The 22223-nt window shown below is 40.9% G+C and overlaps 1 protein-coding gene across 12 annotated transcripts in view; it reads left to right on the forward strand.

Moving 5' to 3' along the window:
• neo1a (neogenin 1a) overlaps nucleotides 1-22223 on the forward strand; it is a 136875-nt gene that overhangs the window by 111030 nt on the left and 3622 nt on the right. For 5 of the 12 annotated variants that reach the window (XM_057333427.1, XM_057333436.1, XM_057333482.1 and 2 more), the window contains exons 9-27: nucleotides 87-241; nucleotides 2037-2185; nucleotides 2717-2855; nucleotides 3231-3280; nucleotides 5323-5467; nucleotides 7668-7778; nucleotides 7861-8055; nucleotides 9684-9779; nucleotides 13835-14067; nucleotides 14146-14284; nucleotides 14928-15035; nucleotides 15134-15328; nucleotides 16190-16222; nucleotides 16528-16584; nucleotides 19191-19329; nucleotides 19403-19638; nucleotides 20328-20420; nucleotides 20678-20836; nucleotides 21795-22043. In XM_057333427.1, coding sequence (XP_057189410.1) covers nucleotides 87-241; nucleotides 2037-2185; nucleotides 2717-2855; nucleotides 3231-3280; nucleotides 5323-5467; nucleotides 7668-7778; nucleotides 7861-8055; nucleotides 9684-9779; nucleotides 13835-14067; nucleotides 14146-14284; nucleotides 14928-15035; nucleotides 15134-15328; nucleotides 16190-16222; nucleotides 16528-16584; nucleotides 19191-19329; nucleotides 19403-19638; nucleotides 20328-20420; nucleotides 20678-20836; nucleotides 21795-22043 — 2681 coding nt within the window. The remainder of the gene's footprint in view (nucleotides 1-86; nucleotides 242-2036; nucleotides 2186-2716; nucleotides 2856-3230; nucleotides 3281-5322; nucleotides 5468-7667; nucleotides 7779-7860; nucleotides 8056-9683; nucleotides 9780-13834; nucleotides 14068-14145; nucleotides 14285-14927; nucleotides 15036-15133; nucleotides 15329-16189; nucleotides 16223-16527; nucleotides 16585-19190; nucleotides 19330-19402; nucleotides 19639-20327; nucleotides 20421-20677; nucleotides 20837-21794; nucleotides 22044-22223) is intronic. The other 7 variants (XM_057333455.1, XM_057333490.1, XM_057333499.1 and 4 more) reach the window with 4 other exon arrangements.

A 22223-nucleotide genomic window follows, 5' to 3' on the forward strand; every position in this document is an offset into this window, starting at 1 on the left:
CTGTTATTGACAACTGAATAAACAAGAGGAGCTCAGAAAGAACCAATCAGCACACAGCTCATGTTTGTTCCTCTGACCGTGTGTAGGGAGAGGACCGTCAACACGAGTCGTCCGGGTGAAATGCAGGTCACCATTCAGAACCTCATGCCAGGGACCAAGTACAGCTTCAGGGTGGTGGCCCACAACACGAATGGACCTGGAGAGAGCTCGGCACCTCTGAGGGTCGACACCCAACCTGAGGGTAAGATCTGCAACTACTGTTCCTCCAGCTCCTGTGCCAGCCAGAATGACTCAAAAAGTATTCAAATGTGATTTCATGGAATAATTTAAATATCATTTTACTGATTTAAATGATGCCGTAACAGAATTATTTTTTCACAAATACTCTTTATTTTAAAAGGGGTTACCTTTATACTTCTGTCTTATTGAACCAGATGGCTTTTGATTTGCAATAGCTGTTGTTCTGAAAGAAAAATGACCGTAAAGGGTCACTGTGTATACACTTATGTCCATCATAGAGCCCCAGTGCAGCTATACTGAAAGTACACATGCTTGTCTTGCATTTTGAATCACATTCAGACACGATTCGGGGCACAACCACGCATAACATCGAGTTTGCATTGTGCCAAGTGTTTGTGTTTATGTACTTCCGGGCCTAAGAGATTATGTCTAGCAATTTCTCCCGGTATGTTTTTCCAAAACATCTCTAATACCTCGATGTCAGTTTAAAATCTCATTACAGAGGTTAAACACCCACTGGGTTTTAAGCGAGCGCTGAAGGTGCACGGCCTGACTCCATCAATGTGAAACATTATCAGTCCAGACGCAGCACAGGAGAGCCTGTTTCTGGGTCAGACTTGCTCCTCCGTGCGTCCTTGGCTCTGGCTGCAATAAGCACTTTATAATGTGTGTTGGCGGGATCCTGGCACACCCGGGGATCCTGCTGCGTGGAGATCAGGCTCTGAGGCTCACGCACACTCCTCATGTACGGCGTTATGAATTAATCTCAACACAAACCCACACGCACTTTTAACAGTGCGGTAAATCCAGTGTAGGCGCCCGATCCAATCCGGTAAAACATCAGTATCAGAGCAGCCGTTGATGTTGGAGAGAATGCATGTCTGTGGAAGTGAGATAAAGTGGCTTAATTTATCACACAGACGTTCTGAGATCACGCCAGGAACTTTGATCAACGTTTGCTACATGAGTCACAGAAGGCGTTAAATTGACAGTTCATATTAAAAGTGTAACATGACAGGAATAGTTCGGCCATTCGATTATTTCCACCCAGAAACTGAAGGATCAACTTTAAGCACTGACATCAAACTGACATAGACATTTTTTTGCACAACACAGCATGTTTAAATACGTATATTCTTTAAATGCATCTTTCTGTTTCAAATATGATTTTGTATGTCGCTTCCGAATAAATTATGTTTCGGATGAATTTCACGAGTCTCCTGTGATAGAAGCTGTGATAGTACTTTTAAAATTGGCCTGTAATTTTATGTCCATATTTGATTTAATGTGGAGTTCGGTTCAGATTTGCCCTACATGGCACGTCCTGAAGCATCTCTGTGGGAAAACAAGGGATTTAACAGACACTCATCAGAGCTTATAATTGAATGTAATGATTCATGACCCTAGCAAGTAAACAAAAGTTAAGCAACATAGCATCTCATTTCCATTCTCCCCGCTCTGCTGAGCAAATGAAACGAGATAAATCCTGTCGTGTGAGCTGGGGGCTGTACTGGTGGTTTCTGCCAGAGGTGTCAGAAGACGTACGTCACTGTCATACGCACAGCTGAGAACAGTTTTCACTCTATTCAATTCTGTTTAAAAACAGTTGATTGGCGTGACTGTTTTACACACAGTACAGCACTGCCAAAGCATCAATGTGCCATTAATAGCAATGCATGCAATTTCAAGAAATTGAAGTTTTCTTTTATGTCTTGAAACAAATGCCAGTCTCTTTTTCTTTGGCATGAACACAAGACATTTATATCTGACCTTTTTCTGTATGTTCTGTACTATAGTCCAGGTGCCAGGACCTGCTCCCAACCTGCAGGCAGTGGTGACGTCCCCCTCTACAGTGAGCCTCAGCTGGGACGTGCCTCTCACGGGCAACGGCGAAATCCAAAACTACAAACTTTACTACATGGAGAAGGGCGTGGGCATTGAACAGGTAACACCTGACCTCAAGCTTTGTATTTGTATGTATATTTATATAACCTAGAAGTTAATATGAAAAAGTGTATCTTATAAGTACACATATAACACATTTTGGGAGAACACATTATTTTTTGTTTTCTTAGTTAGGGATGCCCATCTTGCTATATGCTCAATATTAGAGATGCACCGTTATATCGGCCAATAATCAGTCCCTACATTTTTTTTAACAGTATGGGGTATCAGCCGATAGTTTAAAAACAGCCGATGATAAGGGCCGATATATCCTGTTTCTCAAAAGAGGGCAGGAAAATACAATGAATTTGTGCTCTGTATTTAAAAAAGGTTAAGAAACATCACCAGTTTGATGCTTCATATTAATTGCCATTATATGAATTAATATTTACAGTAACATTAATTAACATTTAGAAAGTTAAGAAATTTTAATTGAATCTTTAGAATCTGCAGATATTACTCTGAATAATGGCTATCGGTTGTGATGCATATAAGCATGATGTAGTAATTCAGCTTCTCTTATGACTGTCAGGATGTGGAGGTGAACGCGTTATCCTACACCATGACTGGACTAAAGAAGTTCATAGAGTACAGTTTTAGAGTCGTGGCTTATAACAAACATGGCCCTGGAGTTTCTACTGAGGATGTGTCAGTACGGACCTACTCTGATGGTACCTACATTTCTACATGTTATCTGGTGTTGATAGTCAGTTTCCCTCACATTGACACTGTTGCAGGCATCACAACAAATTCATTTTATGTGTTAATTAAATACAGATGGAACATGTTACAAAAATGAGCTCATTTGCATTTTTCAAATGATAAAATGTAATATAAAAAATTATTAATAGAAATGCAAACCTCGTTAGAGTTCATACATACACAAATAATTGTTTTATTATTGAAGTATTGCAGCTTTGCATGAATTTTGCATGTATTTTGATGCGGTATTTGACAAACGCAGAATATGTTGTTGCTACAGATATACTGTATATGAATGAAAACATTACAACCTTATATTGACTGACTCTCTCCCCTCTGCTCAGTCCCCAGTGCCCCTCCACAGAACCTGAGCGTGGAGGTGCTCAACTCTAAGGTTGGTGTATTTGGTTATCCCTGTGTTCTGGCAGCTGCGTGCTGTATAGTATACAGCAGGTCAGATTCATACCCTCATCTGTTGCTGTGATGTTAACTGCTCATTGCAGCACATCTGTTGGCTGCTGGAACGCTGTCACAAAGCTTCAATCCCCCAATTATTCTTCCTCTGCTTTCACTTCCCCCCCATCCTCACGCTCTGTACCCATACAATTTATATTTGTCTAGCTGCCAGGGACTGTGAGTCTCTCTCCAGTGCTTATTATTATTCATGAGTCGGTTTATGTTTCTAGTACAATACAGACGAGCATCTTTACTGCTGGACTGTAAGAATCCGGTAAAGCACTTTCAATTAGCGTCGCTTGCTACAGTAAACTTAGGGTCAGAAAATTCAACAAATCCTAGATAGTGTACTTGCACAGTATCTGTGTAGTTTTTATGCTACAGTTTTGCAAAACGCAGAACATCCTAGAAACTGCATAGCAATGCCCTGACAACAACACAGAACACCCTACTAACCACATAGCAATGCCCTGACGACCACACAGAACACAATAGCAACAGCATAGCAATGCCCTGACCACAACACAGAACACCCTACTAACCGCATAGCAATGCCCTGACCACCACACATAATATAGTAATACCCTGACAAGTGACGACCATCCCGAACAGCCTAGCATCCTCAGCAATGCCCTGACAACCACCCAGAACACCCCATCAACCTCATAGCAATGTCCTGACAACCATACATATTATAGCAATGCCCTGACAACCATACATATAGCAATGCCATTACAACCACCCAGAACACCCCAGCAACCTCATAGCAATGCCCTGTCAACCATACATTTTATAGCAATGCCCTGACTACCATACATTTTATAGCAATGCCATTACAACCACCCAGAACACCCCAGCAACCTCATAGCAATGCCCTGACAACCATACATATTATAGCAATGCCATTACAACCACCCAGAACACCATAGCAACCCAATTGCAATGCCCTGACAACCATACATATTATAGCGATACCCTGACAACCACCCAGAACACCTTAGCAATCTTAGCAATGCTCTAACAACCACCCAGAACAGGCATGTAAAAATTTAGTTTACAGTAGTGTAGTACAGTAGTGAGGTGCATTAGTAGAGTCATACACACGCTCTCACACATTAATGCCTGTAATAAGTTTTATGGCTGAGCGATTAACACTGAATAATAATGCAGATGCTTTTGTCAGTGCTATATATTGCAGGAGTAGATGGTTAATTAGAGGTTCCTCTTTAGACTGTTTCAATGCCCCTGTTGGGTGATCCTGGGGTGCTACGCAACAGAAAGGGGAGATTCTGGGTGTGCATAATGAATGCAGCGAGTTATTTAAGGGGCCCTCTGGTAACATGGTATTCCCGTGTCAACCATAAGTCAATTAAAACAAGAAACAACAACCAACGGTTAGTGAAATAAACTAGAATTGGGAGAAAAATTGAACTACTGTAATTGCATACTCGGTGCAGATTTAATTTGTTTTATTCCCTCATGGCCTGTGAACACGGCAACTGTGGACACTGATAATTAATTCCCCACCCACGCTGGGCGGCCCTTCTCGCTGCCTTCATTACCCAGGCAGGCGGTGTGGGCCCTGCAGCTAGCCTCTATCCTGAACCGTCGTCCCGCAGGCTCCTCTACACTCACAGCTTTATCTATTATTCATGGGTTCAGCGCAGGCCAGCCTCTGCTGTAGGACTCATATACTTGTATATGCTTTATGTAAAAGACGATCACATCCTCTAATGGATGCCTCAGGGAGACAGTGACTTAGGTTAGATTCCCGCACTGATGCTTGTTACTATGGTGACTCTGCGGCTAGGTGCTCACAGAAGGTGTGGAGTTAAGAGCAGTGCTAATTTTTCTCTGATGGGGTCACTTGTTTCATACTGATACGGATACAACGGTTTGATTTCCATTCTGTAGACACCTTTAGGCCTGTTTGAATGCTCTGGGCTTTATTAAATGTTTTCTGAATGTGTGTATCTGCAGAGCATCATGGTCCGATGGAACCCGCCTGCAGCAGATGCTCAGAACGGCGACATTATCGGCTATAAGATCCGTTACAGGAAAGGAGGGAGAAAGAGCGAAGCGGCGGAGATAACTTCAGGATCACAGCTGTCTCAGCTTATAGAGGGTAAGGCCTCCAAACATCATTTCCAACTCATGCAGGACTCGATGACAGATCACCAATCCAATTTGATTACTGTAATCATCGCTCAATAGCTGTGTCCTCGCATGCAAATCAATAAGCAACGTTCAAATGCGTGACGCACCCTTTTCCCGCAATTGCGTCGATGCATTTAGAGGCTTCTGGGTAAAAGCACTGTACGTTTTCTGCTTTGATGCTGGGGAAAATCGCTGATATAGGCCATAATCTAATAACATTACCACAGGGTTGGGTTCCCCTTCACGGCCCCGCGGAGATGTTTGTCTCGGCAGTTCAAAGGTTTGAAGTGGAGTGTTGGAAGAAGACAAGAGCAGCCGTCTCCAGCTGAGGCTGTAGGAAGTGCTCGGGGAAAGCGACAGCATTCTGCATTGGACTAAACAGACGCTTATTAACATTTTAAAGCAATTACAACCTCTGGCTTATTCAAAGACAGCAGGCAGTCCCTCGCCTATGAATAACAGAACAGACTCAAGTCGTGTGAAGTGATTTTTTCTTCTGGAATCAGTGAGATTTCATGTCGTAGTTGTTCCTGCCAGTCCAGCGTGATGCGAATTTGTACAAGTAGACCTTTCCAAATCATCACTCTGGGCGATGCTGAGGAAATTATGAAGCGTGTAGGTCAGTATGTCGTACGGCATGATGTCGAGGGGTGTTTATCAGTCATGTCTGGTGAATAATTCGAAGAAGAAACAAGAGTGAAGCAATCGAGTGTTTGCTGGTGAAGTTGAATACAAATGACATATATTGTACATGTAGGATATAAGGTTAAATAGTTCACCCAAAAAAAAAAAAAGATAATCGGGCCGATATATCCCCTTTCGACAATCCTAGGTAAAGTCCCGATGATCTTAAACGGCTCTACAGATTATCTTATCAGATTTCCTTGTGATGTGTGTTAAGAGTGAATGAACCTGATCGGAAGAACATCGGAGCCGCCCCGATCGCGAATCGTAAATATTCAAAATGTTGAATATTTACGATCAAAAATTTACAGATCAAAAAATGTGTGGGGGAAACCCCGAGGACAAACGCACAAGAACTCTGTTGATTGTCACGTGGAACCAAACGATACCCAATCAGAAGCACAACAACCTTCTGTCATGACTTCAACCAAACCCTTTTCTTTTTTCTGTCAATTTTCTGTCAAACGCATTACAAGCACTATCATCACAATTATGAATCATTTCAATAAAAAATTCAGGCTATGTGCAAGTGACGGTAGTGGTAGGCATCCGAGTGTGCGGATGCTTTAAGGTAGAACAGAAAAAATAGGTCTAAGAGCTGGTGGAGACTCTTTCAGGTGATAATGTCAGCAGCTGTTTTTTACCAAAACAGTATTAATATTCTCTTTTAATTACTGTGAAGACATAAATACAGCAATATTTGAAAGTTGCAATAAAATTATATATAATGCTGTGCCACCTTAAATGCTTTAGACCAGGGGTTCCCAAAGTGGGAATATTTTGGAGGTCACGGGCTGAAAAGTTTGGAAACTCCTGCTTTAGCAATTTCTCAACTATAAATAATATTTTTTAAATCACATAAAAGGTTATACAGTATGTATTTGTTTATATTGAACACATATATAATAAACATACAGTGAAATAATTATTAAACTTATTCTGAAATCTCGTGAGAATTTGCGAGATTTCCTGTGTTCACAGTCAGGACGTCGTTTGAAAATCTGTTTGTGTGTGGTGTGCTTTCTTCGTCACATCATGGCGCAACCACACATTATAGGAGCAAAACGATTAAATCTAGGATTTTTGTCCTCATGTTTGTGGTCTCTCACAGTTTTAAACTCTTATAAGGCCCCGGCTTAACCCTTTTGTCATTACAAACCTGTAGGACTTCCGCAGAACAAAAAAGAAGATATTTTGAAGAATGTTGTTAACTGGCACCCATTCACTTGCATTGGTCCATACGATAGAAGTGAATGGGGGCCAGTGCAGTTCGGTTACCAACTCTTTTCAAAATATCTTCTTTTGTGTTCTACGGAAGAAAGTCACACAGGTTTGAAATGACAAGAGGGTGAGTAAATGATGACAGATTTTTCATTTTTGGGTGAACGATCACTTTAACTAGAACGTGTAGCTTGAATGATTTGTAAGACTACATAACGTGAATTGATAATCTGTAGTGAATCTGTTCTTTCTGTTTTTTACAGGGCTGCAGCGGGGAACAGAATACATGGTGCGAGTGTCGGCCATTACAGTGAATGGCACAGGTCTGGCCACGGAATGGATGACCTCTGAGACCTTTGAGAGCGATCTTGACGGTACGGACAGACAAACACAAAATCTCGTCTTTATTGTCGTTGCGATGGCTACATGTGATGGTTCTTGCTCTTTGATCATCAGAGACAAAAGTGCCAGATATGCCCAGCTCCCTCCATGTGCGGCCGCTTGTCAACAGTATTGTAGTGAGCTGGACCCCACCAGAGAATCAGGACATCGTGGTGAGGGGTTACATTATCGGCTATGGGATCGGCAGCCCTCACGCACAGACCATTAAAGTGGACTACAAACAGAGATACTACACCATCGAGAACTTAAGTAAGGGCTGTTTAATATGATCACACTGCCTTGTGTTAAGAAGTGAAAATGCAGAGGCGTAAACTCAAGGAACTGTCTTCTTTTTGTTCGGAAGATAAAACCAATGTGGCTGGTTTCTGATTCATATGAAATTATGTTTGTTCAATAAAACTAATTTAGATGTTACCAGCCTAAGCACACTTTTAGGTTACCTGACAAATTTTAGGGTGCATGCTTAAAAACATGGTTTTTCATGGTGCATCTCCAAAACCATAGTACTTCTAGGGTGCATGCTTAAAAACATGTTATTTCCATGGTGCATGCATAAAAACATGGTATTTCTATGGTGCATCTCCAAGACCATAGTATTTCTAGGGTGCATGCTTAAAAACATGGTATTTCCATGGTGCATGCATAAAAACATGGTATTTCTATGGTGCATCTCCAAAACCATAGTACTTCTAGGATGCATGCTTAAAAACATGGTATTTCCATGGTGCATGCATAAAAACATGGTATTTCTATGGTGCATCTCCAAAACCATAGTACTTCTAGGGTGCATGCTTAAAATCATGTTATTTCCATGGTGCATGCATAAAAACATGGTATTTCTATGGTGCATCTCCAAAACCATAGTACTTCTAGGGTGCATGCTTAAAATCATGTTATTTCCATGGTGCATGCATAAAAACATGGTATTTCTATGGTGCATCTCCAAAACCATAGTACTTCTAGGGTGCATGCTTAAAATCATGTTATTTCCATGGTGCATGCATAAAAACATGGTATTTCTATGGTGCATCTCCAAAACCATAGTACTTCTAGGGTGCATGCTTAAAATCATGTTATTTCCATGGTGCATGCATAAAAACATGGTATTTCTATGGTGCATCTCCAAAACCATAGTACTTCTAGGGTGCATGCTTAAAATCATGTTATTTCCATGGTGCATGCATAAAAACATGGTATTTCTATGGTGCATCTCCAAAACCATAGTACTTCTAGGGTGCATGCTTAAAAACATGTTATTTCCATGGTGCATGCATAAAAACATGGTATTTCTATGGTGCATCTCCAAAACCATAGTACTTCTAGGGTGCATGCTTAAAATCATGTTATTTCCATGGTGCATGCATAAAAACATGGTATTTCTATGGTACAACTCCAAAACCATAGTACTTCTAGGGTGCATGCTTAAAAACATGTTATTTCCATGGTGCATGCATAAAAACATGGTATTTCTATGGTGCATCTCCAAAATCATGGTATATGTCCATACAAATATGGTAAACCTACTTAGTGTTTAGTTTTCCTGCACACCTTTATTAAACAGCACACACAAGTGGCTCGAATGGCCTGTGAAAGTGAATTGAAGGAAGCAGAAGTGTGGAAATATATTGTGGGTACTCGAGAGCAGAAAACAAGCCTCTCTGTGCACTTCATTGTAATTACATTTGAAGGAAAACAGAAAAAAAACATCATGAGATGAAACAGCATAATTTAAGTTTTGGTAATTCATCTAATTACATGAGAGCGGGAATCAATAAGAGTGTTTAAATATTCACCCCTGCTAGGATGATGAATATGCTAGAAACTCTCAGTGGAGCTGCGGGCTTGATTAACTTAATGATTGACTTTCTCTCTGCCAGATCCAAGCTCACACTATGTGATCACACTGAAGGCCTTCAACAACGTGGGGGAGGGCATTCCTGTGTATGAGAGCGCCATCACACGACCCCAATCAGGTAGGTCACAGTCGACAACCCTCGGCACTCCTACAGCTCGAGCGCACTCGTTCTATGACATTCTTACTGGAGTAAAAATTATTTATTTTCCCATCAAACATTGTGCCTTTGCAGCCAACAGTGTGCTGCATGTCAGTGCAAACGCATGAAATTTCAGCAGTGTGTTTGAAACATCTGAGAGGCACGCGACAACAGTATCTTAGTGAAATATTTGAGGTATTAGAGGGATGTCATTGGTGAATTCTCTGTCCAATGGGGAGCAATAATGATGGTTGAGTGTTCGTGCGGTTCATTAGAGGCCGTCCTGCGAGTTCTCCGATCGGCTCCGGGTGGACGGCTGGTAGCTCAGAATGCTCGGTGACTTTGAGCGCTTCAGCTTCCCAGCAACCAGAGGAATCCAGAGATTATGAGATGCAGACAAAGCCATCTGCACTTCACATGAAGCACCGCTGTGATATAGACGCAGTGCTTTGAATAAAACTCTGCTGTTATGCCATATATAGAAACTCAACAGAACAAAAAATTACTAATCGTCGTCGTCCTTTCGAAACCTCAGATGTCCAAATTCACAGTTTTTTAGGAAATGGAAAAAACACTGTACTTTTTCAATGATTAATTACTGTGTTGTCAAAGTTGACAAGCACTTTTGAATACTTTTGGTTGGTTAGATATTTGCAAAACCCAGTGACATACATAAAGGGTAACTTTTAGTAATGATTTATGATCATAATGATCATGTAAGATGATTTATGGCAAAAAATAAAAATCATGAAATAATGGAGATACAAGGTCTCAGAAGGACAGCAGCGAAATCAAAGTCTTTACATGACATGGATGAGATTACTAAAGATTATTATATACTATGTATATATATATACTACAATATAAGGAGGAACTTTATCTATAAAAAATTACCACAGAAATATGTATTTTTTATATACAGTATATATATATATATATATATATTTCTTAAAGCATTTGGCAGATGCTTTTATCCAAAGCGACTTACATTTGCATTGTATTATACATGTGCAATCCCCTGCAATCAAATATTAATTTTTTAGAATTTTCTTAAATATGATATACAATAAGGTGCTTACACTGACTGAAGTCACATAAAAAATTCCCAGATATTATAGTAAGAGTATGAAGATATTGATTCACAACACACAGGGAAAGAGAGTAAAAACGGCATCTAAGAACATTTTGAACACCAGGTGATTTCTTTTTCAGTAGGTACAGTCTTATTACCTCCCAGCATGCACTGCAGCACACAGGCATTTCTCATTTTTATGCTTTACCTTTGACTGAACTCCAGTCTACATGCTGCAAGGGGTTTTGGAGGCCTGCGGGGTTTCTAGCTCATCCATCTTTATTTTACACCAGCACGTCTGCTGCTTTCAAGAGCCCGTTTTAATACAGTAGCAAGATGTGTCATCACTTCTCAGTGTACCAGAAATGAAGTTTTAAACCTTTAGAAAAAATATGCTATTAATTCTAATATTTTTTTACTACACGGCTCGCTGGAATGCTTGATTCTGATTGGCCAGTCGCGACATTTGCAGGTTCATTATTCTCAGATAACAATCCTCTCAAAACTAATAACACACGGTAACCCGGATGCAACAAATCATTTTGACAGGTTTTTTTGACAAACGAAACAGAAATATGTCTTTTAATAACATATATGACATCATATTTACAAATGATTAAACCAAATTGCCTGTTCGTGACATTTGAACGTCGTTTCTTATCTTAAAACGGAAAGTAAATGGCTTTTCCTCTCGGAAGGTCTGCATTCTGTAAAAATGAGCTAATAAAATATTTCAAATTCACATTTGATGTCCAGTTTTTTTTCTCATGTGTCAAGTAGCCGTGTAATAAGTGGGATAATGTACAAGCAGCCGGCAGTTATCGCAAAATAAGCCCCTTCGGTGTGATACAAGACTGATCACACTGTCGGGGCTTATTTCTGCGATAACAACCGGCTGCCTGTACATTATCCCTTACTTGTAGCTTTTCTGTGGCTCAGTGGTTAGAGCATGGCGCTAGCAACGCCAAGGTCATGGGTTCGATCCCAGGGATTGCACATACTTAATAAAATAAAATAAAAACTAGTGTATAGTACAATGCAATGTAAGTCGCATTGGGTAAAAGCGTCTGCCAAATGCATAAATGTAAATGTACTTATAGTATTCAGATTGTGTTACTGCAAGACAAAAGGAACGGTAACTCCGTCTTTTGAGTGAACGGCTACTGAATGCATTACACTCTGCAGTGCTTTTACTTGCGTTATTTTTTTGTTTTAATGGGTTAGTTTACATTCCACTCTTAACCAGCATTCCACAGCCCAAGCAGCGTTCAACCACATGTATCTCTCACTATGGGGCTGTATAACAAAGCTCTGCTTCATCACTGTGGAAAATCACTCCAGAGGTTTCATTGTAAAACACTTGTTGTTAAAGGTTTGACTCCGAAAGCATGTGTTCTCTTTTTTCCATTGATCGAAGCCAAAGGGAGTGATTTTTTTTCACTTCAACCGACAGGAAAACAGGTGGATTAAAGGAGGATAAACTGCTTTAAATGTATAAAACTATCTTGGTTTTTTGTGTTGCTGGTATTTGATCACCAGACCCAGGGTCGCAGTGTTCATTAAAAAGATTTCAAGTTTATTTGTCATGTGTACAGATGTTGGACAGAATATACATCGAAATGCTTGTCGTAAAGGAAATCTAAGGCAAATACAATCTAATATTTTATTAACGTAAAAGAAAAGGAAATTTAAATAAGACAGAAATTAGATCATATTTACAATACAAATGATTTGATGCAACAGCTTGATGTGCTGTAAATTTTTTACATAGGACAGACTGGGCAGACTAATTCAGCGTTGGCATTTTTATGGGCATTCTTCCGTTTCTCGAACCCCTTGTAGTTCCTCATGGACTGCTGGTTTTTCATGGTCCCTCAGATGGGAAAACAAAACAAAACAACATTATATAAGTACAGCAGGGCTTTAAATCAGCGAGGCTGTTTTGCTCATTATTCAGTTGGTGTCTTAGATTCCAACCTCTATACGACTCTTCCTTTGCTGTCTTACTGAATGGCTCTGTTTGGAAACCTAGCGAGCTGCCCACATACACTAGATACAATTTTAAGAGATTGTACAGGAACTATGATGCCTGGTAAAGTATCTTGTTATTCCCTAATGTTATTATGATTTAGTGTGGTGTGCAGATGAATTGCAAAGTCATTTAAAGGGACAGTTCACCCAAAAAATTAAAATTCTATCATTTACTTACCCTCGCGTTGTTCCAAATCTGCATAAATGGCTTTGTTCTGATGAACACAGAGAAAGATATTTGACAGAATGCTTGTAACCACCAAACAGTTCTTGGCCACCATTGACTACCATAGTAGGAAAAATGACAATGGTAGTCAGAAGTGCCCCAGAATTGTTTGCTTTCCTGCATTCTTCAAAATGTCGTCAAGTGTTCAACAGATCAAAGAAATTTATGAAGCAATTTTCCTACTATGGTAGTCAATGGTGGCCAAGAACTGTTTGGTTACAAGCATTCTTCCAAATATCTTTCTCTGTGCTCATCAGAACAAAGAAATATAAGCAGTTTTGGAACAACTTTAGGGTGAGTAAATTATGACAGAATTTTCATTTTTGGGTGAACTGTTCCTTTAATATATGAAGGTTAACATACTTCCAGTACCTATTTACGTAGTCAGACAGCTCACTAGGTTTTAGAAACAGAGCTTTTGTTTCCTTTCTTATTTTCAGCGTAGTTTCTAGTGATCTGAAGTAGTTTCCTGACTCATTGTAGATTCTTTAGCACTGGATGGTTTTGTGGCCGTCTCTTGTTCTAATCCAATATTTTCTCTCTTTCTCTTTCTCCAATCCGCATTTCCCCTTCCTCCATTTAACCCATTAACCTATTTGTCACGTGTATCCCATCCAAAAACCCTCCCCATTGTACATTTAATTTCTCTCACATGTTTTCCACCTTTTTATTTTGGCCATGGAATGCTGTGTAATTTGCTCGCAGACCCCATAGACCCTGATGTTGATTTGTACGAACTTTTCCATGCTCCATACACTCCAGTACCAGAACCTTTACCCATGCTGCCTCCCGTGGGCGTTCAGGCGTCCGTCCTGAGCCACGATACCATCAAAGTCACCTGGGCGGACAACTCGCTGCCCAAGAACCAGAAGATCACAGATGCGCGCTACTACACGGTGCGCTGGAAGACCAACATACCTGCTAACACAAAGTTTAAGGTGAGGTGAAAAATGAAAAGGCGGTGAAAGATCATTTGTTCTCTCCTCGTGTCCTGACATTGATTTGCTCATTTTCAGGTGGCTAACACCACCACCCTGAGCCACACAGTCACGGGTCTGAAGCCCAACACCTTATATGAGTTCTCAGTTATGGTGACTAAGGGCAGACGAACCAGCACCTGGAGTATGACTGCTCATGGAACTACTTTTGAAACAAGTATGCTTAAAACTAACGAAATAAAAGACTTTTATTCTGCAATGGGCAGGTCACATGACCAGCCAAATATAATAATACTCATGCTGCGTCCCAATTCGCATACTATCCGTCCAAAATAGTATTCGAAAATAGAATTAGTATGTCGCAAATCGATGGTCTACAACTTTCGGTAGAAATTCGAAGTGCAGAATGATGCACACTCTAACAGCTAATATTACCCACAACTCACCACGAGTAGGCGGAGTTTAGTGACGCTCCACTAAAATTAAATAACTGATGCTAATAAATGTAAGTACAGAGTTAACATTACATATGAAACAATGGGTGAATAAATACTTAAATGGAAAGAAGAGCTGTATTTGATGTGTGTGACAGTTAATGGCCACAATGTTGTCTAGGCAACAACGGCCACTTCCGTTTCCTGTTAGTATGTCACAGTGTGTGCATATTGTTTTGCTACACACTAAAATGTATATACTTAAACATAACAAAAACAGTACATAAGTACCTATATATAACACCGTTTTAGTGCATAGTATAAGAAGGCGAATTGGGACGCAGCATCAGTTTCTATGTGACGTCTCAAGAGGGGTGGAGTCTTTGTAAGATTGACTCAATCATTTCCTGTTCCATGTTTCTTCAGTTCCAAGTTCTGCACCTAAAGATGTGACTGTAGTAAGCAAAGAAGGACGACCGCGAACCATCATAGTCAACTGGCAGCCGCCTTCAGAAGCCAACGGCAAGATCACAGGTGACAAACCTTTGTCGACATGAAGATGTTGGTATTTTACTTGGCTTGTCAGCTTTCCTTTACTTGGCTCCTATAATGCGCTCTGTTTGTTTTTCCAGGTTACATTATTTACTACAGCACTGATGTAAATGCAGAGGTTCACGATTGGGTCATCGAGCCGGTTGTTGGTAACAGACTGACTCACCAGATTCAGGAGCTCACCCTTGATACCACCTACTATTTCAAGATCCAGGCTCGTAACTCTAAGGGAATGGGTCCCATGTCTGAAGCTGCACAGTTCCGCACTCCAAAAGGTAAACCGGATGCCCCAGGAATGCAATTTACTATTTAATATGAAAAGTCCACCTCAAAAAAATATGTATCTTTCAAAACAGGAGACATCTAGCAGAGTTTCCATGCAGTGAAAGCATATTGTGACTGGTCTTGGTCAAGCATAAATAGCAAAATCACCCCAATAATAATTATAGTACAAGCCCTATTAAAGGGACAGTTCACCCAAAAATGAAAATTCTGTCACCATTTACTCAATCTCAAATTGTTTTAATCTGTATACATTTATTTGTTCTTGTTAACACGGAAAGATATTTAGAAGAATGCTTGTAACCAAACAGTTCTTGGCCACCATTGATGCGTAACCATCTCTGTTTAAAAGGTACAATTTGCAGGTTACTTTAGATATATCTTTATATGGATTTAAGTCAAATGACGTAAAACTGACATGTCTGCGAAGTCGAATTTAATGTTGTGAATTTTCTATGTGCTTGCTTTACTTGCAAGAATTGATTCTTTACTTTTAACCAAAAAAAAATGTTAGAAATTGCTGCTTTGTCTCGCTTAACCAGCAGACAAAAAACTTTGACAGACTTTGACAGCTAAGCTGTGATCAGCACCAAACTAAACACTCACACAAAAAAGCTGTTCATGCTGGTCTAAGCTGGTATATTCAGCACGGTCTGGATGCAGAAAATAATTGGTTGGATTTGATGTGGGTAAACAATACTGCTTTACTAATACACACATGCTAATGTTTAATCTCATGTGAAGCGTAACCCTCTGCATTTAGCCTGACCTCACTATTCTCACCGATTCTCTCACGAGCTCTGACTGCACGCTTCTCTTCCTCTAAACTGCCTCTCTCTGCTTTATCCTGCTAGCCGAATCCTCTGACAAAATGGCTAATGACCAAGGTAATTGATTTCTCTTCTCTTGTTCCACTAATGTTCTCAAATTGAAGCGAGCGTCTTGCTTTTCCCTGCACTCTGAAATTCATCAGTCAGGGAGAGATAGAGGAAGCTGCTGAGGAGATAAGCACATCATTTTATTTGCTTACCTAACTCGCTGACTGTTTCCTTACATAACACGACTAACATTTCTTTCTCAAAAACAATGGATGTTGTCTAGAGATGAATATCATGTTCTGCACATATGTAATGTCTTTATGCTCTAATATGAAGTTTAATTTCAGTACCGATTCTTTTGTGACCTCTTCTAGCTCCTGGGATAGTGAAACCAAGACCTCTCACACCAGACCAAGGCTTTGGATCAGGAGGTAATCTTTCTTTTCTGTCTGTCTGTCTGTCTGTCTGTCTACCTACCTATCGTGTCTGTCTAATCCATCCAACCCACCCAAAACCCACCCATCCATCCATCCACCCACCTATCCACTCGCCCATCCACCCGCCCACCCACCCACCCATCCATCCATCCATAAATCCATCCATCCATCCATCCATTCCATCCATCCATACACCATCTCACTGTCATCCATCCATCCATCCACTGTATCCATCCATCGTCATCATCTTGCACTCCATCCATATCACTGTTCCATCCGTCCGTCCATCCCTGCTCCATCCATCCGTCCATCATCCATCCATGCCTTACATCCATCCATCCGTCCTCACGTCCTCCATCATCCATCCATCCATTCACATCCACTCCGTCCATCATCCATGCACATCCATCCAGTCCATCCATCCATCCATCCACCCATCCATCCACTCGGCCCATCCACCCACCCACCCACCATCCATCCACCACTCGCCATCGCCCGCCCACCAGCCCATCCACCCGCCGTCCATCCACCCACCGTCCACCCATCCACCCACCCACCTCCACCCATCTACCCATCCACACACCATCCACATCCCGCCCACCCGTCCATCCGCCCATCCATCCCCCATCCACCACCGTCACCCATCCACCCATCCACACACCCATCCACCCGCCCGCCCACCCATCCACTCGCCCATCCACCCGCCCATCCACTCCCATACACCCGCCCACCCGTCCACCGCCCGTCCATCCACCCGCCCGTCCACCACCCACCACCGTCCACCCATCCATCACCACCCCACCACCACCCGCCCGCACCCACCATCCATCCCCCTCCATTCGTCCGTCCACCCACCCGTCCACCACCATCCACCCACCCATATCCCCTCCTATTGACTTGTGCAAAATTTAAAAAATACTTATGAGCAGAGTTCTACAAACCCGATTCCAAAAAAGTTGGGACACTGTACAAATTGTGAATAAAAAAGGAATGCAATATTCGAATCTCATAAACTTATATTTTATTCAAATAAAATAGATACATATCAAATGTTGAAAGTGAGAAATGATCATTTTGAAATGTCGCAAAATTGGTCATTTTGATTTCATGAGACACACATTCCAAAAAAGTTGGGACAGGTAGCAATAAGAGGCCGGAAAACTGCTACTGTAATGGAAATCACAACATGGGCTCAGGAATACTTCCAGAAAACATTGTCGGTGAACACAATCCACCGTGCCATTCGCCGTTGCCGGCTAAAACTCTATAGGTCAAAAAAGAAGCCATATCTAAACATGATCCAGAAGCGCAGGCGTTTTCTCTGGGCCAAGGCTCATTTAAAATGGACTGTGGCAAAGTGGAAAACTGTTCTGTGGTCAGACGAATCAAAATTTGAAGTTCTTTTTGGAAAACTGGGACGCCATGTCATCCGGACTAAAGAGGACAAGGACAACCCAAGTTGTTATCAGCGCTCAGTTCAGAAGCCTGCATCTCTGATGGTATGGGGTTGCATGAGTGCGTGTGGCATGGGCAGCTTACACATCTGGAAAGGCACCATCAATGCTGAAAGGTATATCCAAGTTCTAGAACAAACATATGCTCCCATCCAGACGTCGTCTCTTTCAGGGAAGACCTTGCATTTTCCAACATGACAATGCCAGACCACATACTGCATCAATTACAACATCATGGCTGCGTAGAAGAAGGATCCGGGTACTGAAATGGCCAGCCTGCAGTCCAGATCTTTCACCCATAGAAAACATTTGGCGCATCATAAAGAGGAAGATGCGACAAAGAAGACCTAAACAGTCGAGCAACTAGAAGCCTGTATTAGACAAGAATGGGACAACATTCCTATTCCTAAACTTGAGCAACTTGTCTCCTCAGTCCCCAGACGTTTGCAGACTGTTATAAAAAGAAGAGGGGATGCCACACAGTGGTAAACATGGCCTTGTCCCAACTTTTTTGAGATGTGTTGATGCCATGAAATTTAAAATCAACTTATTTTTCCCTTAAAATGATACATTCTCTCAGTTTAAACATTTGATATGTCATCTATGTTGTATTCTGAATAAAATATTGAAATTTGAAAGTTCCACATCATTGCATTCTGTTTTTATTCACAATTTGTACAGTGTCCCAACTTTTTTGGAATCGGGTTTGTATATTTACACATAGAAACACACCTTTTCTGATTTATTACAATTTGTATTATCATAGTTGAACTACATCATGGTTAAACTGCAGTTACTATAATGCAACTATGGTTAATTTGTGATTCCTGTGCTTTAATGCAAATTCTATAGCTAAACTATGTTTACTATAGTAAAAAATACCGATAATTTTCATAAGGGCTTTTATTGTGATATCAGCAGATCAAGAACGCATGTACTTTTCTGAAAATATGCACACAGGAATTGCTAAGAGGAAGTCAAATTTTAATCTCAAGTATCCGATTCCTATTCCTTTCGATTCCGATCCTATTCCTAGCCTTTCGATTCCTATTCCAAATTGGAATTGATTTTCGATTCCCAACCCTAATAAAGACTTGACATAATTTCCTGCTCTAGTAATAATCTGAGATGCTTCATGTATTTCAGGAAAACCAGATATGTCTGGCACCGGTGATAATCACATACTGGTTATTGTCATCATCGTGTCTGTGGGGGCGTTCACCATCATTTTGGTGGTGGTTGGAGCTTTTTTGTGTACACGTCGCTCCTCCACACAGCAGAAAAAGTAAGTTCCACACAAAGATTAGATCAATACTAAAGACAGTATCTTTTCTCAGACTGTTTGATGTGTCCTTCAGGAAACGTGCGGCCTGCAAGTCTGCAAATGGATCCCACAAATACAAGAGCAATTCCAAAGATCTGAAGCCACCGGACCTCTGGATTCACCACGAGCGCCTGGAGCTCAAAGCTGTTGATAAATCACCCGAACCCAACCCCGTCATGACCGACACGCCAATCCCCCGAACTTCTCAAGACATCACCCCAGTGGACACCGCAATGGATCCCATGCTCCAGAGACGCAACTCCTACCGCGGTAAGAGCCCCTCGAATTTAAGACCCCATGAAAGCTAAATGTATGGCTTTATGTGTAATGTTTGTGTTAGTTTTCTATATACTAGTGTGCTTAAAAAATTGACAAAATAAACATTTATAAGTGATACATTTATTATATAAAATTGTATTATTAAAGTTATGAATTCTAAATGCAACTGGCAATATCGAGTAGAAAATCGTGGTTTTGCCTGGCTTTGACACACAGTAAAGGTAAAAGCCATTCAGTATGTTCTGCTCAACTTTCTTAACTGTTTAAAAAGGAAATATGTGAACATAAGAAAGAAAATGCTTTTATCTAATTATGTATGCAATATCAATACCTGTTACATCATCCATGACATCATTCCAACTGAGAGATGCTTAAAGTCATGCTTTCTGTTTGTCATTATTGCTTGTGATTGGCTTGTTTCGTGCATTATATAAAAGACTGTTTAGTTTCATGGGTTGAGCAGTGATATTCAGCTGTTACAGTCAATTAATTTGGCCCTTCTGATTTGTGCATTTATAGTGCCCTCTAATGGACAAACATCTCACTGCAGTATTAAAACATGATTTTGGCACTTGACTCTAGAAGTCAGCTGGTAGTTTGCTCAAGGCTCTTGTACTGTCAGCCTGTTGGGTGGGTAAACCTGCCTCAATCTGATTGGCTGGTCGCTGTGTGATTTGCAGGCCATGAATCAGAGGACAGCATGTCTACCCTGGCGGGCCGTCGGGGAATAAGACCTAAAATGATGATGCCCTTTGATGCACAGCCCCCTCAGCGTAAGTGTGTGATCTTAATCCAGGGTCCGGATCTTCTCATTTAGAGCCTTTTTATTTTAGTTTAGTAGCCGTAGATCTTCCTTTGCGCACTTGAGTAGAATGTGTTCTAGACTGTCTTGCTCTTTAACATACTGTTGCTTAATGTTGTCTTTTAGTCTGTGGTGGTCTTTGCATGCAGGTGGTCTCATGTCATCATAGAGCTGTGTGCGTACATGTAGCGTAAACCATTGTTCAATGTTACTTATGTCCATTCGCAGCTGTGATTAGCGCTCACCCCATCCATTCCCTCGATAACCATCACCATCATTATCACTTGGGCAGCCTGGCCTCGCCGACACGCAGCTATCTACATCACCAGAGCAGCCCGCGGTCCATCGCCACCCCCATCTCTCATCTAGACAGGGCCGATTCCACAGGTGAGAGCGCTTTAGCAAAGCTTTGTGAAGACCCTCAGCGACGCCCTGGATGATAACCTGTTATTTTCCTGCATTAAGTCTCCTAGCTCTCATTATTAAAGGATTAGTTCTCCCAATTGTGAAAACTCTCATCATTTACTCGCCCCCCTGCCATCTCAGATGCATATTCGATATGCCTCTTAAGTTAAACACACGCAACATCATTTATATGAAATTATTATTACATTTAGATTTGAGATAAATTCTTAAGTGTCACGTGTTGACCAAGGTTATTTTAGTTTACTAAAATTAAAACTTTAAAACGTCTCTGTTCATTGAAATCAAATCAAATATTGACCTACAAATTATGGGGGAAAACTTAACTAAAGGAAAAATTGAAATGTTGCATCAAAAATAAATTGAAATAAGTTTAAAGCAATAAAATTATAATAATAAACAAGAACTGAAATAAAACTAAAATAGAAATTAATTAATATTATATAGCAACATAAAAAATAAACAAATAAATTATAAAAGGACAAAAGCATACTGTATACCAAAATTGCTAAAACTTTAACTAAAATTAACATAAAAACTAAAGATCTAAAAATAAAAACTAATTAAAAAATAAAACGAAATAAAACTAAAATGAAAACTATAATAACTCTGGTGTTGACACACGCGTATGACAGCCAGTAGTCACGAGACATGCGAGAACCAATAAGATTTTGCCGGGTATTGGGTCTTGCAGGTATTATATGCATATAGTAAATGTGCATAATGCATACATTATATTGGCTATTCAAAACAAAGCTTTGGTTGGTCACCATGACAACTGTAGGAAACACTTAATCCGTTTCCTCTCTTTAACCTGGTTTTTACAGTCGGAACCTCTTAAACTCAATCATAGGATGCATGTACAGTTCCCTGCAGTGATTTCTTTATGAGGTATGTGCTGACCCGTGTGATGTGGTTACAGAATCGGTACGGAACACGCCCAACGCCGACCTGCATCCCCCGTCGGGCCAGCCCTCCTGCGCCACTGATCTCTCAGAGACAGACATCAGCTACCACAGCTCGGCTGCAGAGGACGATCCCATGTTTACAGCTCCCACCGCTCACGTTCGGCCCACACACGCCCTCAAGAGCTTCGCAGTGCCTGCCATACCAGTTCACTCCATGTACGACTCTTCAGCACTGCCCAGCACTCCACTGCTGTCTCAGACAGGTACGGCCCTGTTTAGATCTGTGACCGATCCAAGCTGCCCGTTTATTTGTCCGATTTATTTACTGTGGTGAAAGTAACAAAAAGCATCTGCTGTATGACTCGATGTTAACATGGATGGGTGCCTTGCGCCATTGAAATAGCAATGAATCATCATGGAGTAGCGTGGAATATGACTGTGTT

This window comes from Triplophysa rosa, linkage group LG1, assembly GCF_024868665.1.
Source record: "Triplophysa rosa linkage group LG1, Trosa_1v2, whole genome shotgun sequence".
NCBI classification, from domain to species: domain Eukaryota; kingdom Metazoa; phylum Chordata; class Actinopteri; order Cypriniformes; family Nemacheilidae; genus Triplophysa; species Triplophysa rosa.